Consider the following 24,374-nt stretch of genomic DNA (forward strand, 5'->3'; position numbering starts at 1 on the left):
AGAAATTCACATTGTGTTAGCATAAGTGCATATAACTGGAAAAATTTTTCTATATGTGATATTATACATATGGTTCACCATGACAAAATAAATGCATGTCTTTAGCATCACTATCCCATTGTAGCGCTGTAAAACAGCACGTATGTATTATGAGTTCTGACTGCATGGTGAGATCATACTCCATGAGAAAAAAAAAAAAAAATTGCTGAGCCTAATGTGTCAGACACTAAAGAACAGCCACATACCTGGTAGTGTCTTTCAGGCAGGCACTCAGGTGGAAACTGTATTCTAATAATACAACTATTACGGCTTTGTGAACATCACCTTCCTAAGTGTCTAAGTTCAAGTTGGGTATTATACAACGCTGAGAACTATCCTAGCTACTGCCTGACCACCCCTAGGAATGGACATATCCAGGTGTGTCTACACCCTGAAGATGAGAAAGGTACAGAGAGCCCCAAGCACATACTGACTTGCAGAGGCACATCCACATGGGACAGTGCCAGTCTGAATGCCAGTTCATTCCACCTGCTGCTGGACAAGCTTACCCAGACCCAGCTGGGTATCTGTCATTAAACCTTAGAGCAGCCCTGAGATTTTGCTAATCTAAGAAAAGCTGCCTGTGGCTTTGCTCAGTGCAGTTCTTGGGTGATGTGGACCCATATCGACATTGGCCACCAGACCTGAGCTGCCTCTCCTCCCAGTAAGGTGGTGGATGAAGCTTCAGGCAGAGGCAGAGGTGGGACTACGCTTTCTGATAAGGTGGGGTTTGTCTTAACTGCCCAATGGCCCAATCAGGTGGGAATTGGGATGCTTGTTTTCAGATCCCTACTTTGCCCAGTTTGGTTGACTTGACCTTCACCCTTCCTGATCCTTTCCTAGCTCTACTCCCATCTTCTCTTTTCCCATACCCGAAATCAAACCTCTTTCCTAACCCCTACTTTTCAACATTCACATACATCACTACTTTTCTTCTTAAATATATTTAAGACGCGTTCGGAACGTATTTCCCCTCGCTCTCGCTGACGGAAGCAGTTTACAGCCACATGCCTCCGGCCCCTTCCTTTCCCCCCAGACCTCTGCGAGGCACCGACTGCAGCTGGCTGTGGCTGGGTGGAGGTCGGGTCGGGCAGGGATGTTTTGTCCCCTGAAGCCATTTAACTCGTCTGAGTACCAGTTGGCTAGAAACCCCCCTGGGTATTCTGTCTGTGCGTGCGCAAAGCTGCTTGGAAACAGTCGACCTCAAGAACCGCTGCTGTTCTGTGGAGGCTATTTCTCCGGAACCCAAGTGTCCAAGTTTGGATGCTAAATCGCGATCTGCACTCTGACTAAATACGTGGCTAGTACAGTATTTAGAAGAGCAGACTGTTGAGTGGTCTTAACGTACATGTCATTTCCTTTGAATTTAGCATGTGACTTCCAGAGGTTTTTTTTTATCTGAGGGCAGAGAGCAGGTTTATCTTCTCTGTGCCGATTTCTTTTTAACTTGGCTCTCTGAGATTCCCAGAGATTGCCAAAGAGGCCTAAAAAGTTATTTATCATATGTCAATAGATGGAGAAACAGCCTCATTGCTGCACAGTCCTTGTTTCTCATCCACAGCACAACAGCATCCAGCAAAGCTGCAGTGCAAGTATGGACATGAAACATACAGCAATTGTGGTTTGGGGTTTGTTTGTTTGGTCTGGGATGTTTTTTTGTTTGTTTCTGGAAGAAAATCTGTACTGGTGGGGGAAAATACAGGGAGGGATAAAGCTCCATGGTTACTGATCTTTTCTCTTCTTTGGAAGTAAAATATAGCCCTGCATTGCTATGCCTTTCAGTTGTCATCTGGTAGGTTGCAATTTAATTTCTCTTCACTTATATTAAGTTTAGGGCTTTTTTTCCCCCTTACTCAGCTATTGTTATTGTCAGCTTCTTATGAAAGCAGTGAATTAAAAAATCTCATCTCCATTTCATGGCTGTCTGTAAAGCTAGAAATGTTTTTATAGCACAACCAGCAGCTTGAAGGTGCAACTTGTTGAGACAAAGTATCCTCATTCTGCTCTTAGATAAGCTTTAGCATATAAGAGTGCATTTCACTAATTTGGACTGGGGTATTAAGTTTTCCATGTACCAATACACAAAAAGCCCCAGCATGCTGACTTTAAACATAGGCCCTATACCATCCACCGGATTAATGACAAGTAAAGCTCAAAGGGTTTGGATCTTCTCTTTCTTTGGATGTTATCACTTCCTTTTTGAACACTAAATAAGGTATTTTTGCTTTTTCTAATTCTGGTGAGAATTTCCAGCAATGTTTGCTCTGCAACTCTAGGAGTCAATCAAATAAGCCTGTGAGTGAACGGCATGTCTGATCCATTTAAAAGTATGGGAGGGATTTCTTTTCAAAATGAATTCATTCTTGAAAACAGAGTGTCTTGGGCAGGCCTGCGGACTTGCATTTTTCTGGGAATAAATACAGTAATTCTTTGGTATTCATTCACCTACTTATTCTGCAACCTAACCACACAGCAAGTATCGATCTGCTGATTCCACTGGAGAACACCCTGACGTGTTTCCTGGCGGATCTCCAGGACGTGACTGTATCCCTTTTTCTCTGAGTTTCTAGCTATTAGTTGTAACCAGAAGGAAAACTGAAGAAGTAGATTATTAAAACTTAAGGAGAACACTCTTTATGAGGGAACACGCTTCAAGACATCAGGAAGCTTCACAAAATCATTTCTGTTCACCAAATCTGATGAGGATAATACCTAGTATTTGTTTTTTTGGCAAGAACAGGAGTAATATTTCCAATTTCTCATTTACTTTTTGTTTTTTGTTTACTATACCATGAGGAGTCTGGCAAAAAAATAAAAAAAGGAAATTCTAATGACCTCATAAAGCTACAAAAAGTCCAAAATAATTTTTTTGTGAGTATTTCAGAAAAATACAGATTTTGTTCTGATTTTGAATAAGCCTGAAGTTTAAAGTTCTGAAATCATTCATTGGAGAGAATTTCTTTCCTCTGCAGAGCTCTAGTTTTGTAGCACTACAAGCATTAATATTCATTTTTTCCCTGATGAATCTAATTTAAATGGAAAAATATAAAGCTGTAAACATTTCTCTGTGTATTGCAGGCAGTTTCAGAAGAATTACATCAGGAGTGAATTCTCTTGCTTTACTTGCTCTAACAGACATACACGAAACACTCTTTAATTCAAACATTTCTCTATAGGATCAATACATTTTCTGAAATTCTCTAGTTTCTCAGTCATGTGATACTTCCAAGTCTGATGACAGGAGGCGTAGGAATAATAGTTCGAAGCTGCTCTCAATCAAGGTGAAAAAGGAGGCCACTGCTTTGTACAGAATGAGGCTTTTATAATTCAGTCTGCTAACTCAAGAGCACTCATTGGCACACAGCAGGCAGAAGCACTATCACCACCAGTGCTTGCAGATTAATACTTCCAGTCATCAGCTGAAACTCAAAACAGCCTCTGCTCTCCAAAGCAACTATTAATCATCTGAGAATAGATCTTTTATGATAAAGGAAATTTAGCAAGCCTTTTTTTTTTTCCTTTCTTTTTTTTTTCTTCAAGCATTTAAATTCCAAGGGCTGTAGGCTGGAATATACCGTACCAGAGTAGAGTAAGCTCCTAATCAGTCCAATGTACTGGTTTGTGACGTGACGCTCTGATGTTTGCAGATGCCTCACCAAGGAAATTTATTTTTATGCTGCTATGAGGATGAGATCAGGCTGATTGTGCAGCAGGACTGATTTAATTTTGCAGGAAAGGTGAGTGGTCATGCCACCTGCCCAGGCAACCCACTCTTTGGCCACCACTGACCCCTCCCAGGATGCACAGAGCTGGATAAGGTGGCTTCCTCACTGGGATGTTCCTGCCTTGGCTGAGCCCACCTGCACCCACCTCCTGGCTGAAGCACTCTGTTAGCTGTAAATACACAAAGTGATCAACAAGGGGGAAAAAAAAAAAAAAAGCTTGGCCTCTGTGTCTTCGAAGGCTGGAGTGAGAAACTTTGATTTTTTTTCCCTGTTGACTCAAAACCAGCAATACAACTTCACTAAATCAGCTACTCAAGGCTTGCAGGACATCTCAAAATATCTATGGAAATACTTAACTTACAAGTAGAATATTGTATTATAAAAACAAATGAGAAACATAGTAAATGCATAGGAGAAATCGATTTCTTTAAAAAAAAATTCAGGAAAAAATGGTAATGAAAAAAGAAGGCTGCCTGCTTAGCATTGAACATGTTAGGTTTTAGGTAATTTATCCAATCACTTATTCATGAGCACTTCATTTTATGTGAAGTTCAAACAGCAGCACTGCCAGCAAAGGTCGATGGGAAGCTGATACTTGCTTTTCAGTGCCCACTGCATCCGATAAGATCACTCAGGAGTGATGTAAGCAGAGAACCAATAGCTGAGTTTTCTGTGAGTTTATCCTCTTGGTCTCGTTTCTTCACACCAGACCCACGTGTGGATCCCTGAGTGCCTTCCTCCTCAAAAAGCATGATGAGGCACAAAGCCCTGGTTTCAAAGTGGGAACCTTGTCCTGCTCACCACAGCCAGTTGTCACTGGTTATTACAGTTTACCCAAGTATATAGTCAGCTCAGGATTATTTTTTATTTATTTATTATTTTTTTAAATTGTTCAGCTCCTGTTCTTCTGAGACTCAGAAACTGGAGGCTGCCTCTGTGCAAGCTATCGTATACCTGCTGAGATTGTAGCTCCTCCTTTTTGGGGACCAGACTCACTTCATGTAACAACTCGTTTATTGAAAAAGCGGAGATGGGGTAATTCCCAGTATTCCTCTTTGATGTACTGAAGGGCAGTAGAGAACTCCTTCCCCAAACTCTGGAAAATGGGTTTTGCTAATGCTTTATAAGCTGTACTGCACCAGTGAGAGAAATTCACAGGAACTATGAAAAACAGGGAAAGCTGAATCCTTTTAGTTAAATTTCACCCTCAATTTTGTTCCTCTCCCAAACTCTGGAAAAGCCAGTAACACAAAGAAAAAACCAGTGCCTAGCTCAAGAAAGTCTCCAAGTTCTGCAAACCACACATCTCCTTATTGAGTGGAGCCTGGAGTAACTGGAAGTTAAATTACCAAACCTACCTGGCTTAGTCTGAGAGGGAACTTTTTCATGTTTAATGCGTTCATGCTCTGCAAATAAGAAGAACCCCTACATTAGAAGGCTTTTTAATTTTTAGATTTTAAAAATAAAAGAATCTCATTATGATTTTAAAAGATGACTTTGCACTACATATTCACGCTAGACTTGAGAAGAATTTTTTGATAAATATCTTTCTTGAGAAAAGCTATTTAATGAATTTTTTCCCTAAAAATTAAAAAAAATGCCAAAGATTTTTTTTTACTTTTTAATGTGGCTTAAGAAATCACAAAATTCAATTATGTGTTTTGTTTTTTAGCAATATCATAGAATTTCTAAAATTATGAAATGCTTCTACTACTAATTTTGATTGCTGTCACCTCTCTTCTATATGGAAAATTTCTCCTTGATGTTTAATATAGAAATCATGAAAGTATTTTGTTACAACAGAAGTGGAGTTGTCGCATATAGAATGGCAAATAAAAGTTCAGTATACCGCATAAAGAAAAAATAGCTTCCATATTTCTTTGTTAGCCTGGATCCCATGGATATATTGTGAGGCAGTAACAATAATAAATATTACACCGTATTAAAATACAAGCTGTATGCAGTTTTGTGCTATTTAAGAACAGCGTGATATCCAAACCCAGACATTATGAGACAGAGAAAAGCAAGCTATGGCATTTCAGAGGAAAGTTAAAAATATATTTCATTCTGATTTATAGCAGCTATATCTAAATTATGTAGCAGGTGAGGGCTGCAGCATACCAAGAGATAAATCTCTCTATTGCTTCGACCAGAGCCCTGGATCAGAGCCCTAGTCAGGGAATTGCACAGACCCTTCCTCATCTCTGTCCTCCTTGATTTTTTCCAGTGTGAAGCTGCCACGGAGGCAGAGGGCACAGGTGGGTCTTAGCTCAGCCAGAATTGGAAAATGGTTTCCACACAAACTAGGACCTGTGAAATACACCTGGTCCTGCGTTACAGCATCACTGAAAACCAGTTTCATAAGTCAAATTTCCTGTGAGCTTGTGTTGATGAATCCCATCTTAAGCTGCTAAAACTTTGACAACATAAAGAAACACCTTCCTCCTAAAAGCTGAAGTAATAATATTCTTTATACTTACTGTGTTTGTGAGGTTTCTCTGAGGTAGCTAGAAGTAAACAAAAAGGTGTATTTTAATATTTTTGTGACTGTAATGCAGGATTTAATCCATTTATTCATGACATTTGTAGACATGCCAAATAAACACTCAGTGAAATCTATATTAAAATGTGCAACAGGTAGCATTGCCTTACTTATACTATCCGCCCCAGACACCTAACTGGGACACTTAGCTAAGGAACACAGGCATCCTAAATTCCTCATTTAGCTAACGTTTGATACAAATACCCCCAGAAGGCTCTGCGCCTCCTCGCTGGGCTGAGTCGCCCTCACTAAATGGTGACCATATATATCAAACCTGGGGCAACTACCTTGCTAAATGAGGTGCTCAGTTCAGTGCCCACTAAGAGACCAGATTCAGACCATAAGTTGTCCAATACTGGACAAAGCCAGGCAAATAATTCTAGGCTGGGTGAGGAAATGACATCTAGGGCAGTCTAAATGTAAGAGTAAGAGTCCCTGACAATTGCACCTGCCCTAGTGATGTCGATGACTTTCAGTGATACCCAAAGAGCAGAAAAATGTATTTGAAATGCGATTATCATAATTAGGGCACATCTAAACAAAAGGACTCAGCATTTCAGTGCCACAGCTCCTAAACTTGTGCTATTTCATTTTCCATTTGTTTTTTCCAGAAAAAACAGATGAGATAAAACTGAGAACTGAGCTAATACTTTCCATGGACCTTAAGAGAACATTTCTCAGGGCAAGCGAGAGCTCAGGGAGCTGTACCCGGTACCATCATTGGTTCTACAGAAGGAATTGAAACGCCAAGACCCAGCCCACCAGCTGGATTTTTCTTTCTTGACTTTTGCAAGGCAGCTGTTGTTTTTCAGAGCACAAAGGCTCTACCACCTGCACGTAGCAGTCGGCTGCATGTGAAAGAGCATAATCCGCAGAGAGACGGAGCGGTGCAGGGGATGAGCTGCCTTTGCAGGCCCAGCAACACAAGCAAGAATTCTGCTGCGGTGAGCTCCCGGGCTGTGATTCACTGAGCTTCCACTCCGGGCAAAAAGTAACTGCTGTGCAAATGGGTTTATGTTTTGCTTGTTTTCCCTGCAGTATAAAACCGCTCCAATTTTGTATCCAGTCTCTATTTAATCCAAGTTGTTGCTGTGCATTTAAGGAGACAGGAATGGGAGATGGTTTGCAGAGCAAAGCAAAAATAACAGAACATTTTGGTGGGTAATAGAGACTAAAGATACAAATTAAGTGCATATACTTGCTCCTAAGTGAGGACTCAGAAATAGGAAGCGGCAGATAAACAGGGATCCTGTGACAAAGCCACATTTGCTATTTTTATGTGCATAAGAAAACCTTCTTGTAATTTTAAGCTCAATTATTTTACCTAAACACCCTGAAACCCACAAAAAATAGTTCCCTAAACGTCATAAGCTTAGGTAAATTCTATTGTAATTAAGTATCCATGAAATATGTCTGAAATTTGTAAAGGAAATTAATTTTGTATTGTGTCAAAAGGCAGAGCGAGATATGCTCATCTAGCTATGAATTTCAATTCGCCAAAGGAAATTCGTGGCAAATATTAAAAAAAATAATATGAACTTCAGGGGCTGGTAGAATGACATACATTGCTATCACAGAATATTGTGTCACATAACACTTTCAGTGACCACCAACAATGATCAGAGCTAGGCCACACATGAGCAGTATTAATTTAAAGACTCTTTACTGGCACTGCTTAATGAATTTTACAAACAAGCTTTTTTTATAGCATCCTTATCTCAGATCCGCAGTTCATTTTAAAACACTAAAATCAAAACAAACCCATTACGGCTTAATTTTCTAGTGAAGCCAGTGCAGTTATTTCCCTTTTTCTGCTGGTGAACGTGAGTCGGGGAGAATGTCTAAAGCAATAGGAATGCAGCCCAGGTCTGGTGTCTCAAGTTTAGGAAAGTATCTCTGTTGCCCTTGTCCATATTTTCTGTGGAGGTATTAATAAGCCAGACTCATATAAGTAGGTATCCAGTCAGAGCTTGAACAATGAGATTATTGCTATCAATCAGAGCTTTACCTAAAACCTCAGTCTTCTTTTTTCTGGCATAACACTCAGGGATATTTCTGCCACATATTTTGATCAAATAATGAAGATCTTCTAAAGTTAAAAGCTTTTACAGGATGTGTTGGCTATTCTAAAACAGACCTATATTTTGTTGGAAACAAAAACAAAGTGAAATTTTGAGATGGTCTTTAGGTCATAAAGATAAACATTTATGTTTTGCCAAATCTGCTAACTACGGTTTCGGTCCATTCAATATTAATCCTATCCTTCTTCTGTGTCATATTATCTCATCAAAGATGTAATTCAAATGACTTATAGAATAAGCGGAAAGCCGAAAAATGAAATCCCAAGGCCCTTAGTTTAATTTGTACAGTATCACAATTGTCTATAACACAGATACCCTGATTTTTGTCTACTTAATGGAAAAGGGAAGAAAATAAAAGCTAAATGGCAATGACCTAGTCAGACTTTCCAGAACATTTCATGATATATTATATGGCATTTAACCTAAAGGGTGAGAAATGAAAGGCTGTATTCTCCTGCTCTCACTCATTTCATGTAGTATCTTGCACTGACAGTAAAGCAGCTCTATTCAAATTTTATGTTTAAATAATATTTCTTTATACAGTGCCTAGATAAGCTGCGAAACTCCATGCTGCAAAATGTGCGCATGTTGAAAATTTTCACAGTTTCAAAAAGTGACAGGGCAAATTTGAGAAAAAATCTACCAAGTGGTCTTCAACATGAGGAGACGGTTTCTGGCTTAGGAAGTTTCTGAGCTGAGATTGCGGGAGGTGACAGGGCGATTGCTGTGTGGCTGTTTTATTCCTGAACTCCTCCCTAGGCCCTTGCTGGTTTGGTCGTTGGTGGAGAGAGGGTGTTGGGTGAGATGAACTCTTGGTCTCACTTCATAGAGCTGTTCTGATGTTCTTAACTAGCAGGACTACCTGTTGGGTAAATAACTGCTTGTTGTTCACTCTGTTAGAAAATTCAGTCCTAAGTAAGTACTTTATCTTCATTTGTTTAACACTTAAACTATATTCAAGGAGGAAAAGGGTCAGATTCGGATCTAATCAAAACAGATGGATCTTTGATGAAATACTTGAAGCTACATAAGATCTGAACTGGATCAATGAAATTATCTGGTTCTACCCTCAGCAAAAACGTTTTTGAAATTTCTTTTGTGTCATTCTAAATTAAACTTGGTAACTGGGCTTGGTAGTTATCTTGCTGTTTTTCACATTGACTTCAAATTTTCTTTGACTCTTGCCTGCTATTCTGAATGACAGAAGGGTATTAATTATATACGGCATATTTTTGTAAATTAGCTTCTCATACGGGTTCAGAAAAGAAATCCTCTGGTTTATTGAACCGTAAGTGGTGAGGCTAAAAGCAGAATGTGCTTTTTGATTATAACATGTCTATTTTCCATCTGGATAACAGTCATTTGCTGATCAGACAGCGAATACATTTGTGAGTGTGCACACTCTGTAAGAAAAGAATATGTCGTGCAGGCAGTGAAAGCAATACCAGATCTATTTGTTTTAGTGAAGAAAAACAAAATAATAATACATGCTGTAGCTGAGAAAATTATTTCTAATCAGATAGTTACATGTGTATTATAAATAAGAAAGTTACTTGCAATTAGGCTAAGTAAGAGCCTGGTTCATCTCTCATTAAAGAGAGCACAAAGACTCTTTAACAGGATTTGGACTGGGCATTAGACAAACGCACACATGACGTTAATCTGTAACATCATTACAGGCCTAAAGAAGAATCAAGATCAACAGGAGTCTTTTAATGGAATTCTCAAGATTTGTGCCTTAACCTTCCAGTTTGTACATCATGATGAAAGATAAATCTTTGATTTCCTTATTCAAGCTAAGTCCATTCTCCCTGAAAATGATCTCTAGACAAACTGACAGTTTGGCCCTTGGACAAACTAATGGATATTCCTCCTTCAAAATTCAGTGGGAATACTGTAGTCTGCAAGAACTTAAGATGCCACATCATTCTACCTAATCATCAATGAGCTTTTAATATAAGGTTGAATAAAACAGTTTTGTTCTAGTCAGTACAAAGTTTTTCAGTCTGGGGAGCAATGGTGTTATCAAAAAGTCAACCAGAATAAAACATATTCCTTACATTGTGCCAGTTCAGAATGTCTCAGATATTAATAACTTTGGGAGAAAAAAGGATTATTGGGGTTTATCACACTGCTCAAGAGCAGCTCCCTGCCTTTGTGAAGTTATTGTCGGTACTGTCTGTCATTCAAAGGAGACGTCAAATGGTCCCACAAGTTTTCTAGATCAGCAGACCTGATCCCTCATATCTGTCTGTGTCCTACTCAAGTCCTGCTGGCTGGCTGAGCAGCTGGCAGACTGATTGTGCAGGAAAAACAGTCTAATGAGCATATGCCTAAAAAAATGACTCCTTGCAAAACAGATTAGCTGCAGCAAGCTTCCTGTAAAGAGAATGACTTGTGCTCATCCTGACCCCTGTTCTACATTAGAAAATTGCTTTGACAGTTTATGGCGAAGAGTTACCCTCTGGATGGGTCAAAGTAAAGAAAGCAAGAAGTGTGGTGGTGGCATAAACAGAGGCAGTTGGTGTATGATTATATTAAAGTGCATGCCGTGCAAGCCTTATCCTTAGACGATCTCTTAATTCCCTACAGTGTTCATTTAACATTTCTGGTTTACTTTAAACCCAGCACTTTCCAGGATATTTGTCTGGGTTTCTACACATTAAGGAAGTATTACCCCACATTAACATGACAGGTATGAAATACCAAGTGATTTATCTAAGGCTATCTGGAAGGTTTGCAGGGAGGTAGAGAACTTGAGCTTTCAGCTAGTGCTCTCACTCTTACTCATTAGCGGGGAGTGCTCGTCTGGGTCTGTGCAGCACCACAGACTTCCTTGGACCACTGTTTCAGCAGGACTTTTGTGACTAATGATGATAATAGGGTAAATGGTTAAGGCAAACCCACCTAAAATGCCATGGTTTGCCATTATAATTAATAATTAACCACTGATATTAGAGCCTCTAGGGTATTCATTTGCAACAGACTGGTCTTTCTACTGCCACTTTCCACCAAAAAAGCTATCAGGCTGCTCTCACAGTTCCTTCTGCCTTATTTCCATTACCAGAGCAGCCTGGTCCAAGATATCTGCCTTCATGCAGTTAGCATGTTTGTGTCCTTGCTGTTTGGTTTGCATTATACCTCGGGGCTGCATAGTGAAGAATGAGCTGATTCTTGGTTTGGGGGGGGGGGGGTTCTGTTGTTGTCTAGAACAGCTTGTTTTTTAAGACTTATTTTTAACTGGCAGTTCAAGAGTACTTTACATAACTGGGAAAAACAAGTAGTTCAGAAAGAGGAGGAAAGGGAAAACTTTAGCATGGCATAAATATAGTAGGAGTAGCAAAGAAGTACAGACATTGCCAACATTTTTAAACAATTTTTAATGAGAGGAATTACTTCAACTTGAATCTGAGATGCATGCCTGTAGGGAACATCGGTAATGATCCCAATCTTTCTCTGTTTCCCAGTTTGTCAGTTAAACAATAGAAATGCACTGGGAAATACAAGTCTTGTTGAAACAGCAATCCTGTATAATAGCGCTGAAAGCTAATGTCTTTAAAGTACTATAAGTCTTAAAATCCCAGGAGGACAAATCTTCCATCGATGGAGGTGGAAAGAATATAATTTCAGTCAAATGTAGATGAGGTACATGTGCTGCATTAATGCATTTCATCTTTAGGCACGTGTGGCGAAAGACCTGAAGAGCTTCCTCTCAATATCATCCTCAGCTTCTGACGTTTTCATGTGCTCTTCCCTGAAATTGTGGGATGGGAACATACAGATGAGGGAGAATATGCTTAACAAGCTTTCACTTTTAGTAATAATCAGTTTTACATTTGCATATAGCTAAGGCAAAACATAGCCAAGCTCAGGCCATGCTTTATTGCAACACAAATTATCGACTCATAAAGGGTAACTGAGTGAAATCGGGCAGACTGAGGTATATAGGATGTTAGAGTGATGACATTGTTTTCTGAATATTGACTTCAGTTTATGCAAAAATAGTGTTGTTCACCACTCTATATAAACAATTGGAGCCAACAGGAACACATCTTGCAGATGTTAATATTCATTAATATTTGAATCTTCAGCCTATTTCATAATGCCTGTTATATGTGAAAGGTGCCAAACTAACCCCGTGGGTCTGGATTCCATGCAAATACTTTGAATATGAACATCTTTGTTGAGCTCCTTCTTAACTACGACTGGATTTGTGAAAGTATAATCATGGCTGAATATGTATTTACATACATTATTAAATAAATGTAAAATAATTGTCATTAAGACAAGAATAAGATGAAAATCTAGAAAAGAAGAATTTTTGAGGCGAGATTAGTTGATATTAGGAGTGGAGAACAATAGAAAAAGAATTAGCTTTTGAAAAGATGGACTTTTCCCAGTGTGCTACTGAAATTTATATGATGATTAAGGCAGAGGGCTAATGACTAGCTTCTAGAGGCAGAACATCCTGAGCCATCTTCATTCCTCAGGAAATGCTGCTGATCACTGGTTTTGCTTTAATTACAACTTTGTAAGGGCACATTTCTGAAAATGATGTCTGCATAGATAAAAAAGGAAATGTAGATTAACACTAGAAGAACTGTTAATTCTGGAATTGCATCTGAATAGAATACCTCTGAACAGTCATTTGCAGACATCTCTGTGCAGAGCAATAAAGTAATAGTTTATCCCATGGGGAAATTTTTAGCCAATTAACCATGTGTTACATGGATACCCAGGTGTTTAAGCATATTATGCTGATTGACAAGTGAGAGTGTTGCTGACATGATGCCAATATACATGTATTACAACTAACTTATAGTAATAACACAGGCCACCAATTACACAGATCACTCTCTCTTCAGAAATCACAGCTGTTTCATAATCATTAAAATACTAGTTTAACTGTCTCCATTTATTGGTAGCAGGGGCTGAATAAATTACTCATGTACTTTAAGGTAAGTTATAATGATTAACACAATTTGTAATCATAACTGTGATTGAAATGCTATGCCAGCTCTATCAATATGAATTGTTTTGCAGGTTTGTTGTTACCTAAGACATACAAAAAAGTATAATCTCAATTTTACCTTGAATGGATTACAAAGGTGTAACCAATGACAAGGTTTAGCTTAAATCCTGTTGAGAATAAAATCGTGGATGTTTTTTAAAAAACATTGAAGCAAGTTACCATGATTATTTTTACATGCCTTAACTGAATACACTGAAAACGGGGTGCTAGGGAGCTAAACATGGAGTTTGCAGCTTAATGCTGAGAATTTTAGATTAAATATATGTATTGGCCCCTCCATCTAAGTACAATGAGAGTGGATATTCAGTCAGCTTTTAAGATCTACAAATGACTTGCTGCTTTTTCTCACCTTTCTTCTCTTTCGATGTCACATTCTTAAAAGAGAAAAATTAATTAAAGGCTTGGGGAAGGTTGTTAAAATAATTAACAAGAAACTGTCCTGATTTTCATTGCAGTTTGTTTTCTATTTTTGTTACTAAACCTAAACTATGTTCTTTGTTATAGTCATCAGAAATATAGGTAACTCCAGGGGGCCATACTTTGCATTCTAACAGAAATATATATATATGACAGGTGAAATACTCTCTGCAGATGCTTATTTCTCTCCATTAACTCTAAAGTGAGACTAGGGTGAATAGCTTCAATGTAGATGACTAACTTTAGACATCTAAATTTGTATGAGTTAAAGTTTCTTAATGATTAAATTCATCTGAGGATCTAAAATGTTCTTTAAATTTATGAATTCAGTGAAAAGCCTTGAGCCCACTGCACTCATCATTCCTCTGCCTACTTTCTACTTATATCGAGTGGGTACTTTGGAGGGTGTTTTCTGGTCATGTCTTATCCTAACTGAAAAGACCTGCAGCATGGAAAGTACATGACCCTGGTCCCTCAAGATCTCGCCATCACTTAACAGAGGCTGTACAGATCATTAAGTCTCACATAACCCTGCAAAATGGACATAAAATATTTATACCCCCCAAGATAGTTGAGACAAGGTAAGCAGAGGTCACAACTGATGTAGACTTTTCAAAACATTTTCCATATTTCATGCAAATTCTCTGTTCATCAATGTTCCTTGAAAATGCCGGGGGTTTGTTGCTTCAGCATGGGAAGTCAAAGCTCACCAATGTATGGCCAGTCATCTACTAAATGAAAAATATCTTTAGGCAGGAGTGAATTTACATTGAACAATACCTTGTCTGTAGCTTAACATTTCGGTAAAACTGCATGACTTCGTTCTGAAGCTGGTTCAGGCAGGCAATGTTAACTACTGGTCGGAGACCCTTCGGGCTCCATCTTGTGGCAAACTCCATGACTGTTACCTCTCGGAAGAGATGCCTACCTTCAACTACAGTCAAAAATAGCACTGCCAGGTTCAACAGCCTAGTAGCGAGTAACTGTTTTTACTATTTTCTCATCCACAATACTGAATTTTTGACACTGTTTTAAGAAAATGCTTTTAAAAATATTTCTATTTTTTTTATTTTCTCTGTTTAGGAATACACATTCTGTTAGGGGGCTGTGTAATACACTTTGCAGTTATAGAATTAGGTAGCCTGCTTCCTTATCCCTTGAGGCATGTTAAAAAAACTACATAATGAAGGTGTGGTTCATATGGCACCAGTGGCATTTGCAACTGAGCAGAAATCCCATGCTGCCGTGACCATTTGCTTTATGGATAAGAAGGCTGTCTTCCAGTTTTTCTGGTCAACTCCAAAGCTAAGCAGTTCTGAAATGCACTACTGCTCAGTTCTTTTTCAGTTTGGAAAGCATCTTGATTTATATATACATGGAAAAGGGACACTGCTGTGCCTTGGCCAGTTTGTACCACACTATATCCAGAGCAGCAGTTTCCAACTGATGAATAGGGTACCATTACCAGGAGTAATTGAAAGAAATTGTCCTTTACTGGGTTGGCAAAAATATGTAGTTTGGAGCTGGAATGTACATACCTTGCCCATTTTCTGCATTTGTTTGATATTGCCTGCACTCAGACTATATGTAGTTTTTTACACCATGATGAGTTTATCGGGAAAAGGTCAAAATGTGATCCTCCATACACTCCTGTCGATTTATTATTGATCAAACTTGTCAGATGAATGTGGTTTTTGGCTTTCTAAAGACTATTAAATGAATTTAAGAGCAAGTCACTAGAGCGATAATGCTGAAAATGAGAAAGGGACTCACATTATCGACAGGCAGCTAGCTTCCTCATCTTAGTAGCTTACAAGTACTCATAACATCTAACTATAGGCAGTCTATACAGGAGATGAGACTCCCAGAAGACAGCTACCTTGAATTAGATGCGTGATCTGACTTGCTCTCAGAAGCAAGACAGAGATCTCTCTCTCTTGTTCATCAGCTGTAGGGAGCCTGGAGAAACCAACTTCTTGGCAACTTAGGTTCGTGAGTCACTTTAAACAATGAGACAATTCTTGCACGTATGCATGTGGATGCATAACCCACAGGGATTACGCAATGGTTAAATCCTGTTTGGGTTCACTAGAATCATAGAAGTAACAAATCTTCAGGCAAGCTTTCCTGAGACTGACCTGGAGAGATAACTTACTACGCTTGTCAAGGTTGCTTGCTTGACATCTCCATCTCACTCCCTGCTTCTTTAGTCAGAAATAAGTAAGGTATAGGAGCTATGAACTGAAATGAGAAATTCCATTTTATGCAGAACCAGGAAACTTTGAAATTGGCTTTAATCTGGCTCCATTTCCCACAAAGCATTTTTGGAACTCTCTGTAATTATGAAATATTTTTGAAATATAAAAATACTGTTTGGGTTTAAAAATATTAACATTTCTTTCCTTTAAAAAGGGCACTTAAAACTGAAAAAATGCTGAAAGAGTTTGGTGTTACAACTCTGCTTATTGTTTTCTGGAGGTACCCTGAAGCTGATGGGCTTTATCTCACATCCCCAATACCTGGGTCTACTGTAATTCACCTGAATCCCTGCTTGCAGTGCTTTGAATTATCAGCAAGAGTTAAAAATTTTCATGTACTGGCAGCCAGATTTGCTCTTGGGGATATTAGGAAATACCTTCCTCATGCAAAGGGTTGCTACCTCTTGCCCTTTAGGAACTGACACCTTTTTACACATTTCTATGACAGCTTCTCTATCCCACATATGTGGAAACAAGGCATTACATGATGCTGGAAGCTGAAGCTGACTATTTTCTAGGACTTTGGTCACAAAGTCTTAGAGAGCTTACCTTTCAAATAGAAATGGTTAATGCATAAATTTCATGCATAAATTTCATGCATGAATTGTGCCTTAAAGTTCCTGTTAGTATCACTCATATTTGGGGAAATCAGTGAAATATGTAAGCTTTCTCCATCTTAATTTTGGTCTTTTCTGTCTCTTTCAAACTTCATGTCTGATTTATGCTATGCACAGAATGTACCATCGATAGAAAGTGTCATTCCATCTTCTTCTCTTTTTATGATGGCTTGTCACTCTGTATTGCTCATTATTCTTGTTTTTCTAGATGAGGGCTGTGTATTTGAATAAGACAGAATAATTGGGGAAAGCTTCGTATACAGCACAGTGCCTATGCGCTGCATGATTTTCATGAGAAATGGTGAAGTGGCATTTGAACTGTGCGTGCTACTACCACAATATATTTTGGATAATGAGCCAGTCAATTTAGAGCACTGCTTGGCTACTTCCATTATTTTTGCAGCTGGGCAGAAAATACTGTGTCCTTAAGCAAAACCAGCAAACATTGCCCCTTTTTATTGCCAGTCAGAGGAATACACATGCAGCCTGGAGCAGTATTTTATGGTAACAGAATAAGCAGAAATAAATAAAACCTGGTCATGTTAGGAGTTAGCTAGTAACATGCAGTATTTTCCATGTGGGGCCTGCAGAGAGGGTGAAGGTAGATGAGAAAGCTAAAGAATGGCATGTTTGTTTTTTGGAAGAGGCCTTGTTACTCCAGTTGTCTAGTTTAGTGCATATCTACTGAAGACAGGAACATCGCTGAACCAGTTTTCCTTAGTTACTGGAAAATTTTGTCAGACTAGCACGTCTTGCACCAGAATCACTACCTTCCTTGCTGACAATGTTGGTTATGATCTCGGAAAACCAGAGGGAGGTTTAGTCCAAAAATAAATAAAATTATGATATCAGAAGAATGACCAAAGCTGACTTTCAGTTCGCACCTTCATGTTTCTGTGAAGTAGGTTGGTGGTAACCAGCAGGGTGAGGTATACCCTGCCGTGAGCCAGGTGCTTCAAAGTATCCTACCTGTACTTGTTGGTAAAATCCTTTCAACAAATTAAGAAATCAGAGGAAATCCTTTTTTAAGCAGAAAATATATAGAAAAGAAAATGAAATGGAAAAATTGATCCAAGATCAAAGAATGTTCATTAAAAATGCGTTTTTTAATCAGTTTTGTTGGGGAAGGAGGAAAAAAATCCTAACCTGTGAAAAGTGAACCAAGGGCAAGCAGTATGTATTTTGAACAAATTCCCTTGATGTTCTTCTGTAAATGAATGGACCCATAACCTGTGGCAAGGCTGACAGAAGCAGCACCCTTAGCGATTACCTCACTCCTTTCTTTCCATTAAAGATGTAACAGCCCATGTGATAAATTCAAGGCTGTGAACACAGCAGGCATTTCGATGTCTGAAAACCAATGGCTGTAAGTGTAGCTGCCAGTTTTCTGATTCTCCCTGCTTCATGTGTTACCTTTCATGCCTTGGTTGTTGCAAATTAATCTTTGGACAAAATATCCTGCTTGATACCTATTAAGCGTGGTTGTTTTTGATAACCAAAATGAATTTTATTATTCTGTTAAACACATGAGGTGACATTTTGGCTCCAGTGGAGTGAATGGGAATTTTGCCACTAACATCGACACAGCCAAGATTTCTCTCATGAACTGTTAAAACAGTTGAGACTATAATTCTTTTTTCCAGTTCAGTTAACAACTCTTTATAGGGATAACAGAAAAAATAATAAATTAACAGGATTGAAAATGTCTTCATGTATAGACAGCAAAGTTTGGCTCCATTGTTCAACTATGTGAATGACAGAATTTCCAAAACTTTTGGAAATGACAAAAGATGCTTCCCCTGCCCCAAAATTACACACCCCCCAACTGTAAACTTCAGAAATAGAGAGCCAATTTTTTTCTCACTTACTCAACACTAAATCTCAAATAATCCTCTGAAATCTATGCAAAAGTTCTGGAAATGTTCCCAGTTTAGTGAGCAAGATATGGCTTGTAAACCAGATAATCAGTAAAGTTGAATAGATTAAAGAAAAATATCACCTTAGTGCTAATATTTCATTATTTTTGCAGTTGAAATAAAATCAACAAATTACAAAAAAATGTTTCAACTAGGCAAATCTTATTTTGGAAGATGACACTATAAATAGATATTTAGGGTCTGATAAATACAGTATATTTACTTTTAACATTTTAAGTAATACTTTTAGCTTCTGATTCAGGGCAAATTTTTCTATTAATCTGTTAAAATACTGAAGAACGACTTCAGCAAGGCTTATATTCATGCTACATACATAGCTGACGAGGAAATTAAACGTCACTAGGAAAGCACCTTCTGCAAAGAACAAGCAGCCAGGTCAGCATGCACGGTGCACTGCGAGTTTTGTTCTCTTTGACAGATCCTAACATGGTAACAAAAGCCTTTCATTCTCTTCCCAACCAGAATGATGAAGTGTCTGATACTGGGCTGTGTTGGCCTGTGGTAAAAAGGAGCTAACAATACTGGAAATGACAACTGTGTTATCACAGTAGGAGTAGATAAAGCCGGCTGATGGTAGCACATGAGGTGGTGTATGTCATCGCAATTGTATCACTGAATGAAAGAAACATTTCTCACAGCGGTCACAGCCTGAAAGACACTTCAGTCAAGGGAAAATAATTGATTTACCTTTCTTCTCCCCCTCCTTTTTCACGGCAGCTGAAATGGAAATAAAAATACTATATTTTCACAACCGAAGTTAATAACATGGAAAATCAGTAAAAATAATTCAAACACCTCTATATCAGCCTTTTGTGTACATATCTCAAACCATACACATTTATGCAATATAAGAATAAATTTCTTTGCCAGATGAAGAAACTGATGAACAGAAAGATGAAGTGTTTCCTCACAGACACCCATCTCTGCTATTGATGAGAACAAATTCCAGCTCTCTGGATTCTCACACTTAACTTTAATCACAAAGTCATCGTTCTTCCCAGTCGCTAATACTGGGAGACAGAGGCACAGAGTTACTATTTCAAAATCATCAGCGAAGAAGGAAGATAGACTGGAATGGGAAGGCATGAAGGGGTAAGGGGAGTCTAGAGGAAGGTTATGAAGCATCATCTGTTTAAGCGAAATATGTCCTTTTTTGCTATTAAACCTTGTAGTGGTAAACAAATGTATAAAATAAGACGTGAAAAACCACCTGAAGTCATGTTCAGGTTTCTAAGCCTCTGCCTAACGTGGGGAATTACAAGACCTGATCATGCAGCAATCCCACCTCCAAATCCCACGGCGTGAGTTTTGTGGGAAGATTGGAAGGAGACTGGAAGGAAACTGCTGCTTTAAACTTTAAACCCAGCTTAAACAACCTGGAATTGGTTCTTCTGAAAAAGTTGTGCTGTGTGACCTGTATTCAAACTCTGGAGACAGAATAAAAGTCCCCCAAAGCTCAGCCTGGGATTCCAATAAAACATTGCATGTATCTGCAACGGGTACTCCGAAAACATATCCAAATTTTACTAAAAAGACTGAGGTGTCTCAAATGGGAGAGTTACCTGCATTGACTGCTGCCATCCTGATGGAAGTGAGCCAAGCTCATACCTAAGTCCCTTTGAAATCCATGCACCACCCATTCCACAGCCTACATTTATAGGACTGAACCTTCTAAAATTGTGGTTACAGAGGTCACTTCATTTTGAAACGAGTCTGTTAGAAGTGGTGCTAGTAAGCCTATGCCTTAGGCTAGCATTTGTGGGCAAAAGAAGACAGGGGAATTAAAATTCAGATGTCCTACTCCCCAGAAAAGGGTGCTCAGCACCAGGCTGCCAGTATGAGCGGACCTGATGTGACACTGGAACTGGAAAGGAGACGAGCAGAAGCAGAGCTCTGCCCTTCCTTTGGAGGATGTGCCCTGGTGCAGGACAGAAATCAAGGGTCATGAGCTCAAAGGAGGGAGCAGGCACAGTCTCAGGTGTTTGCATTTTGGGTTTGGGTGCTGATCCCTGCCTCTTCAGTGTTCTTAAAATGAAAAGATAAAACAGCTTGGATAAAACAGCTCAAAAAGGAAAAGGTTAAACCTGAAATTACTGAAATGCTATCTATCAATGGCCTGCGGCAAACAAAAAGATTTGGATTTCAAAGATTTTTCAAGTTTTCTACCACTTACTGTCCTTTGAGAATGAAATAAACTTTTAGGATCTCAGGAATGTGCCCAGCAGCAGAAAAAAGGTTTCATATCTAGCATTAGTGAAAAACAGGCACAAGATTTCCAGGATCTGGCCCTCTTTGCAATCACTTTGCTTTCCTAGGTGATGTGCATACCAAAGCTGTGAAGCACACCTTGTTACAGCAGACTTAGTATTTTTTCTGCCAGAAGCTGCTATAGAAGCCCCAATGCCTTTTGCAAGGCGTACTTGTGTTGCCACTTGAAGTGCGTTGGAGGGACTCCCAAATCAGCAGAAACCCCAAATATCAAGACTCTGGGTAGGGCTGAAAAGTGAACGTGCAGTGCACCTCTGGGCTCCTCCGGACTTCTGTCCTGCCAGCTTACGGGCTGTGGCTCACCACATTTCTGGTCCTGAGGCGAGCACAGGCAGATCAAGGTCCCTCCGTGCCTGCCACTGCACTTACGGCTAGCTAATTTCTGTTATTACGCTATTATACCCTGTTGTGACATCTGTTTGAATTTTCACCTTGGCTGCAGTTTTTCTGACGGAATGTATTGTAAATACTCAACAAATCTTTAGAGAGAGAAGAGACCTCATTCTGACTGCTGTTGCCAATAGCATTGCTCTGATCAAATCCTGTTATTCAAACTTAAAATGACAGGGAATAAATGAAAAACAGCACAAACACCATCCTTTAGATTGCTCTTTCAGAAGCTGAGCAATGTGTTTGTATCTGAAATACAGCAAAAAGATGGATAGATTACCCGAGGAATTTGGTCTACAACTGATAAAAAGCCAGATTACCTGCTGAGAACAAATGTGAGTAATATATTGTAGCTGGGCAGGGAAGGACATGAAATAAAGTAGAATGATGAACTAGAAAATGTGATGCTCAGATATGAGAGATGCTCTTGGCTGTGTTCTTTTTTACCTTGATTGTTTGGAGAAAGAACAAATTCCTTAGCCAACTTTTTTTTTGCACTGTACTGGTGAGGGGTATCATCTAGTTCTTGAATTAGGGATTCGTACCTGCAAACCTGTTCAAAGAGGACTATATTAACAGCCTTAAATCACAGTCTTCCTCTCCTAGACCTATCCAAATCCAATCATACATTTCCAGTCAATATAGATATGATACAAAGCAAAATATGTTTATCAAGGATACAAATCCCATGTTCACGGATCATGAATCTAGATTGACAGCTACTCCAGAAACCAGAAGTGAGCACCATCATCTTTTATGTTTTGGGAATGGGGAGAAAATTAAATTCATTACAAACCATGGCAGACCTTATTAAAAAATTTTTCAGTGCAGTGGGAAAATAGAGGTAAATTTCCAGTGATGGAAAGGTCACAAAAGTGTGTCAATGTAGTAAGTCTTTTCATGGAGAAAAAAAAAAAAATCAGGTTCAGGATGGTTCTCTTGTTTTTAACTTGTATCAGAAACTTGAATCTAGATCACCAGCAGTCCTTTAATCCCATACATAGTGATGGTTCTGAGGGACTTTTTTCTGAGCTGTTCAGCAAAAAGAAACATTTCTGAAATCTTGAAAATGTCTTGAAAACACCAAAAATCTTGAAAGCACTGTTTCCTACTCAACAATAGTCCATTCCATGTAGCTTTATGACTCAGCAGTAGCCAGGAACAGATATTTATTCTGAATACTGTCAAAGAAGTGATTTCCTCCACAACTTCTGTTATTTTCTTATAACAAGTAATTGTTTTCCATCCTGACACATGAAATTTAATTTTCTTTCTAAATTTACAATAATTAATTATGAAAATTTGGGCTATGAAAACTGCATTTCCATATAGATATCCAGTTCCTCTGCGGTGTTTTTGAACAGCCCTTGACTCAGATTTGTGATTTTCAATCTTCTCATGATCACACTAATTAATCTCAAAGGTAATCTGAATCTTTTCTATCTCTCTTTCTGTGAGACTTTTGTTGCTCTTTCCCAGCCCACTCCAGTGCCACATTACCATGTAAGAGTTTTGTACACAACACTCCAGACAAGGCACATCTTTGATTTACTCAATCGCCTTAAAACACTATATGCATTTTTCCTAATGCATCTGCATATGGAAGAAAGTTCTTCACTGACTTGTCTGCAGTAATATTTAAGACCTTTCCTGAATTTACATAGTTAATATAGAGATAAATTCTTCTTTACTGTTTTCCCTCCAGTATATATTAATTCTATTTATTGACACTAAATTTTCTTTAGCATCATGCTGTCCACTGACCTCATAAATTCAGTGTATCACAGCCCCTTCTGATCCTGAACTCTCTAACTAATTTTATGTTTCATTACATTAATTTTTCTATCTTTTCCTGTTAATTAAGGAATATAACATGAGTCCAGACATGGAATCATAAGCAATTATTCTGTAAACGGGCTGCAAGATGAAAATGAATCAATTTCTCTCTGCTTCCTAATCAGATATTTATTTCCTTCAATACTGTACCTCTTAGGCAGCAGATATTTATTTCTGCAGTAATTCCTATACTGGAACTTTCCAATGGCCTATTTAAACCATCCCATAAATGCTGTGCTTATTACTTTATTAAGATGTTCAAAACACTTATTACTAAGACATAATTTCCTTTTGCAGAAACCATGCAGGCTAGATCTCTGTGATGTGATTTTCCAGATATTTGTTTTTGTTCTGATTTTAATCATGATTTCACCAATTTTCTGACTGATTTTAAAATCTCTGAATAACCCTAGAGTAATTTAAAATATTGTTTTTACCCTGACACACTTTGAGACAGACAGTACCTGATTTGGCTGAAGTTGGTGGAGGTTTTGATGAAGTTCTTACATTTATTTTGGTTATAGACATGTAAGTTATGGTAAAACAAGATCAAATGCAGGCTCATCCCCTGTGTCAGGTGATAACTGTTCATATGCATGCTGTTATGCTGAAGTGAAAACTACCTCATGTAGGCAGCTACAGCAAAGCAGCTGCCATTCACTGAGCTGACACTGTCTTTGCCCATCTCACCATAAATCGTCCATCTGTTCAGAGCTTGAGAAGAAGGTACTGTTTTAAAATATTTAAGAACCGTATAAAGTGATATTTCTCTCTCAGGTCTTCCTAACAAATATTTGACCTCTCTCTTCCAGTCTTTCTGAGTTCAGAATTTCTCTTACTCATGTCAAGAGAGATTTTAATCATGTTAAGAAACCACAGTTAGAAGAAACAGCATAGTAAGCAACAGAGAAGCGAATTTAGCCTTTCAATTGCTTGGAGCATCTGTGTTTAGAACGATTCTCAGGCAGTAGCAGCAAACACCTTTCTTGCCCTTTTTCTCCTCTGGTCCAGGTTTTAATGAACAGGTTTGGAGAAATAACTTCTTATTCAATTATCTTCATGCATTTTATTATTAACGGGTAAGAAAGATGTTGCAGTTGAACTCCCCAGCATAACCTGACTATCCCTTTTGTCCTAATTTGTAAGACATAGCTGTCAGACCTATTAAGGAAAATTTAATCCATTGGATAACCTCCCAAAAAGTTTACAGTGTTTTTCTCTTTACTACCAGC

At 38.6% G+C, this 24,374-nt stretch overlaps 1 protein-coding gene across 1 annotated transcript in view; it reads right to left on the reverse strand.

Annotated features, from left to right (window-relative positions):
- Nucleotides 1–24,374, reverse strand: part of TRDN (triadin) — a 239,427-nt gene that overhangs the window by 32,896 nt on the left and 182,157 nt on the right. Inside the window, 3 exon segments of the mRNA XM_069805163.1 lie at nucleotides 5,123–5,170; nucleotides 6,245–6,271; nucleotides 19,336–19,365. Of these exon segments, the coding sequence (XP_069661264.1) occupies nucleotides 5,123–5,170; nucleotides 6,245–6,271; nucleotides 19,336–19,365 (105 nt within the window).

This window comes from Haliaeetus albicilla, chromosome 17 (genome assembly GCF_947461875.1).
Source record: "Haliaeetus albicilla chromosome 17, bHalAlb1.1, whole genome shotgun sequence".
NCBI lineage: Eukaryota > Metazoa > Chordata > Aves > Accipitriformes > Accipitridae > Haliaeetus > Haliaeetus albicilla.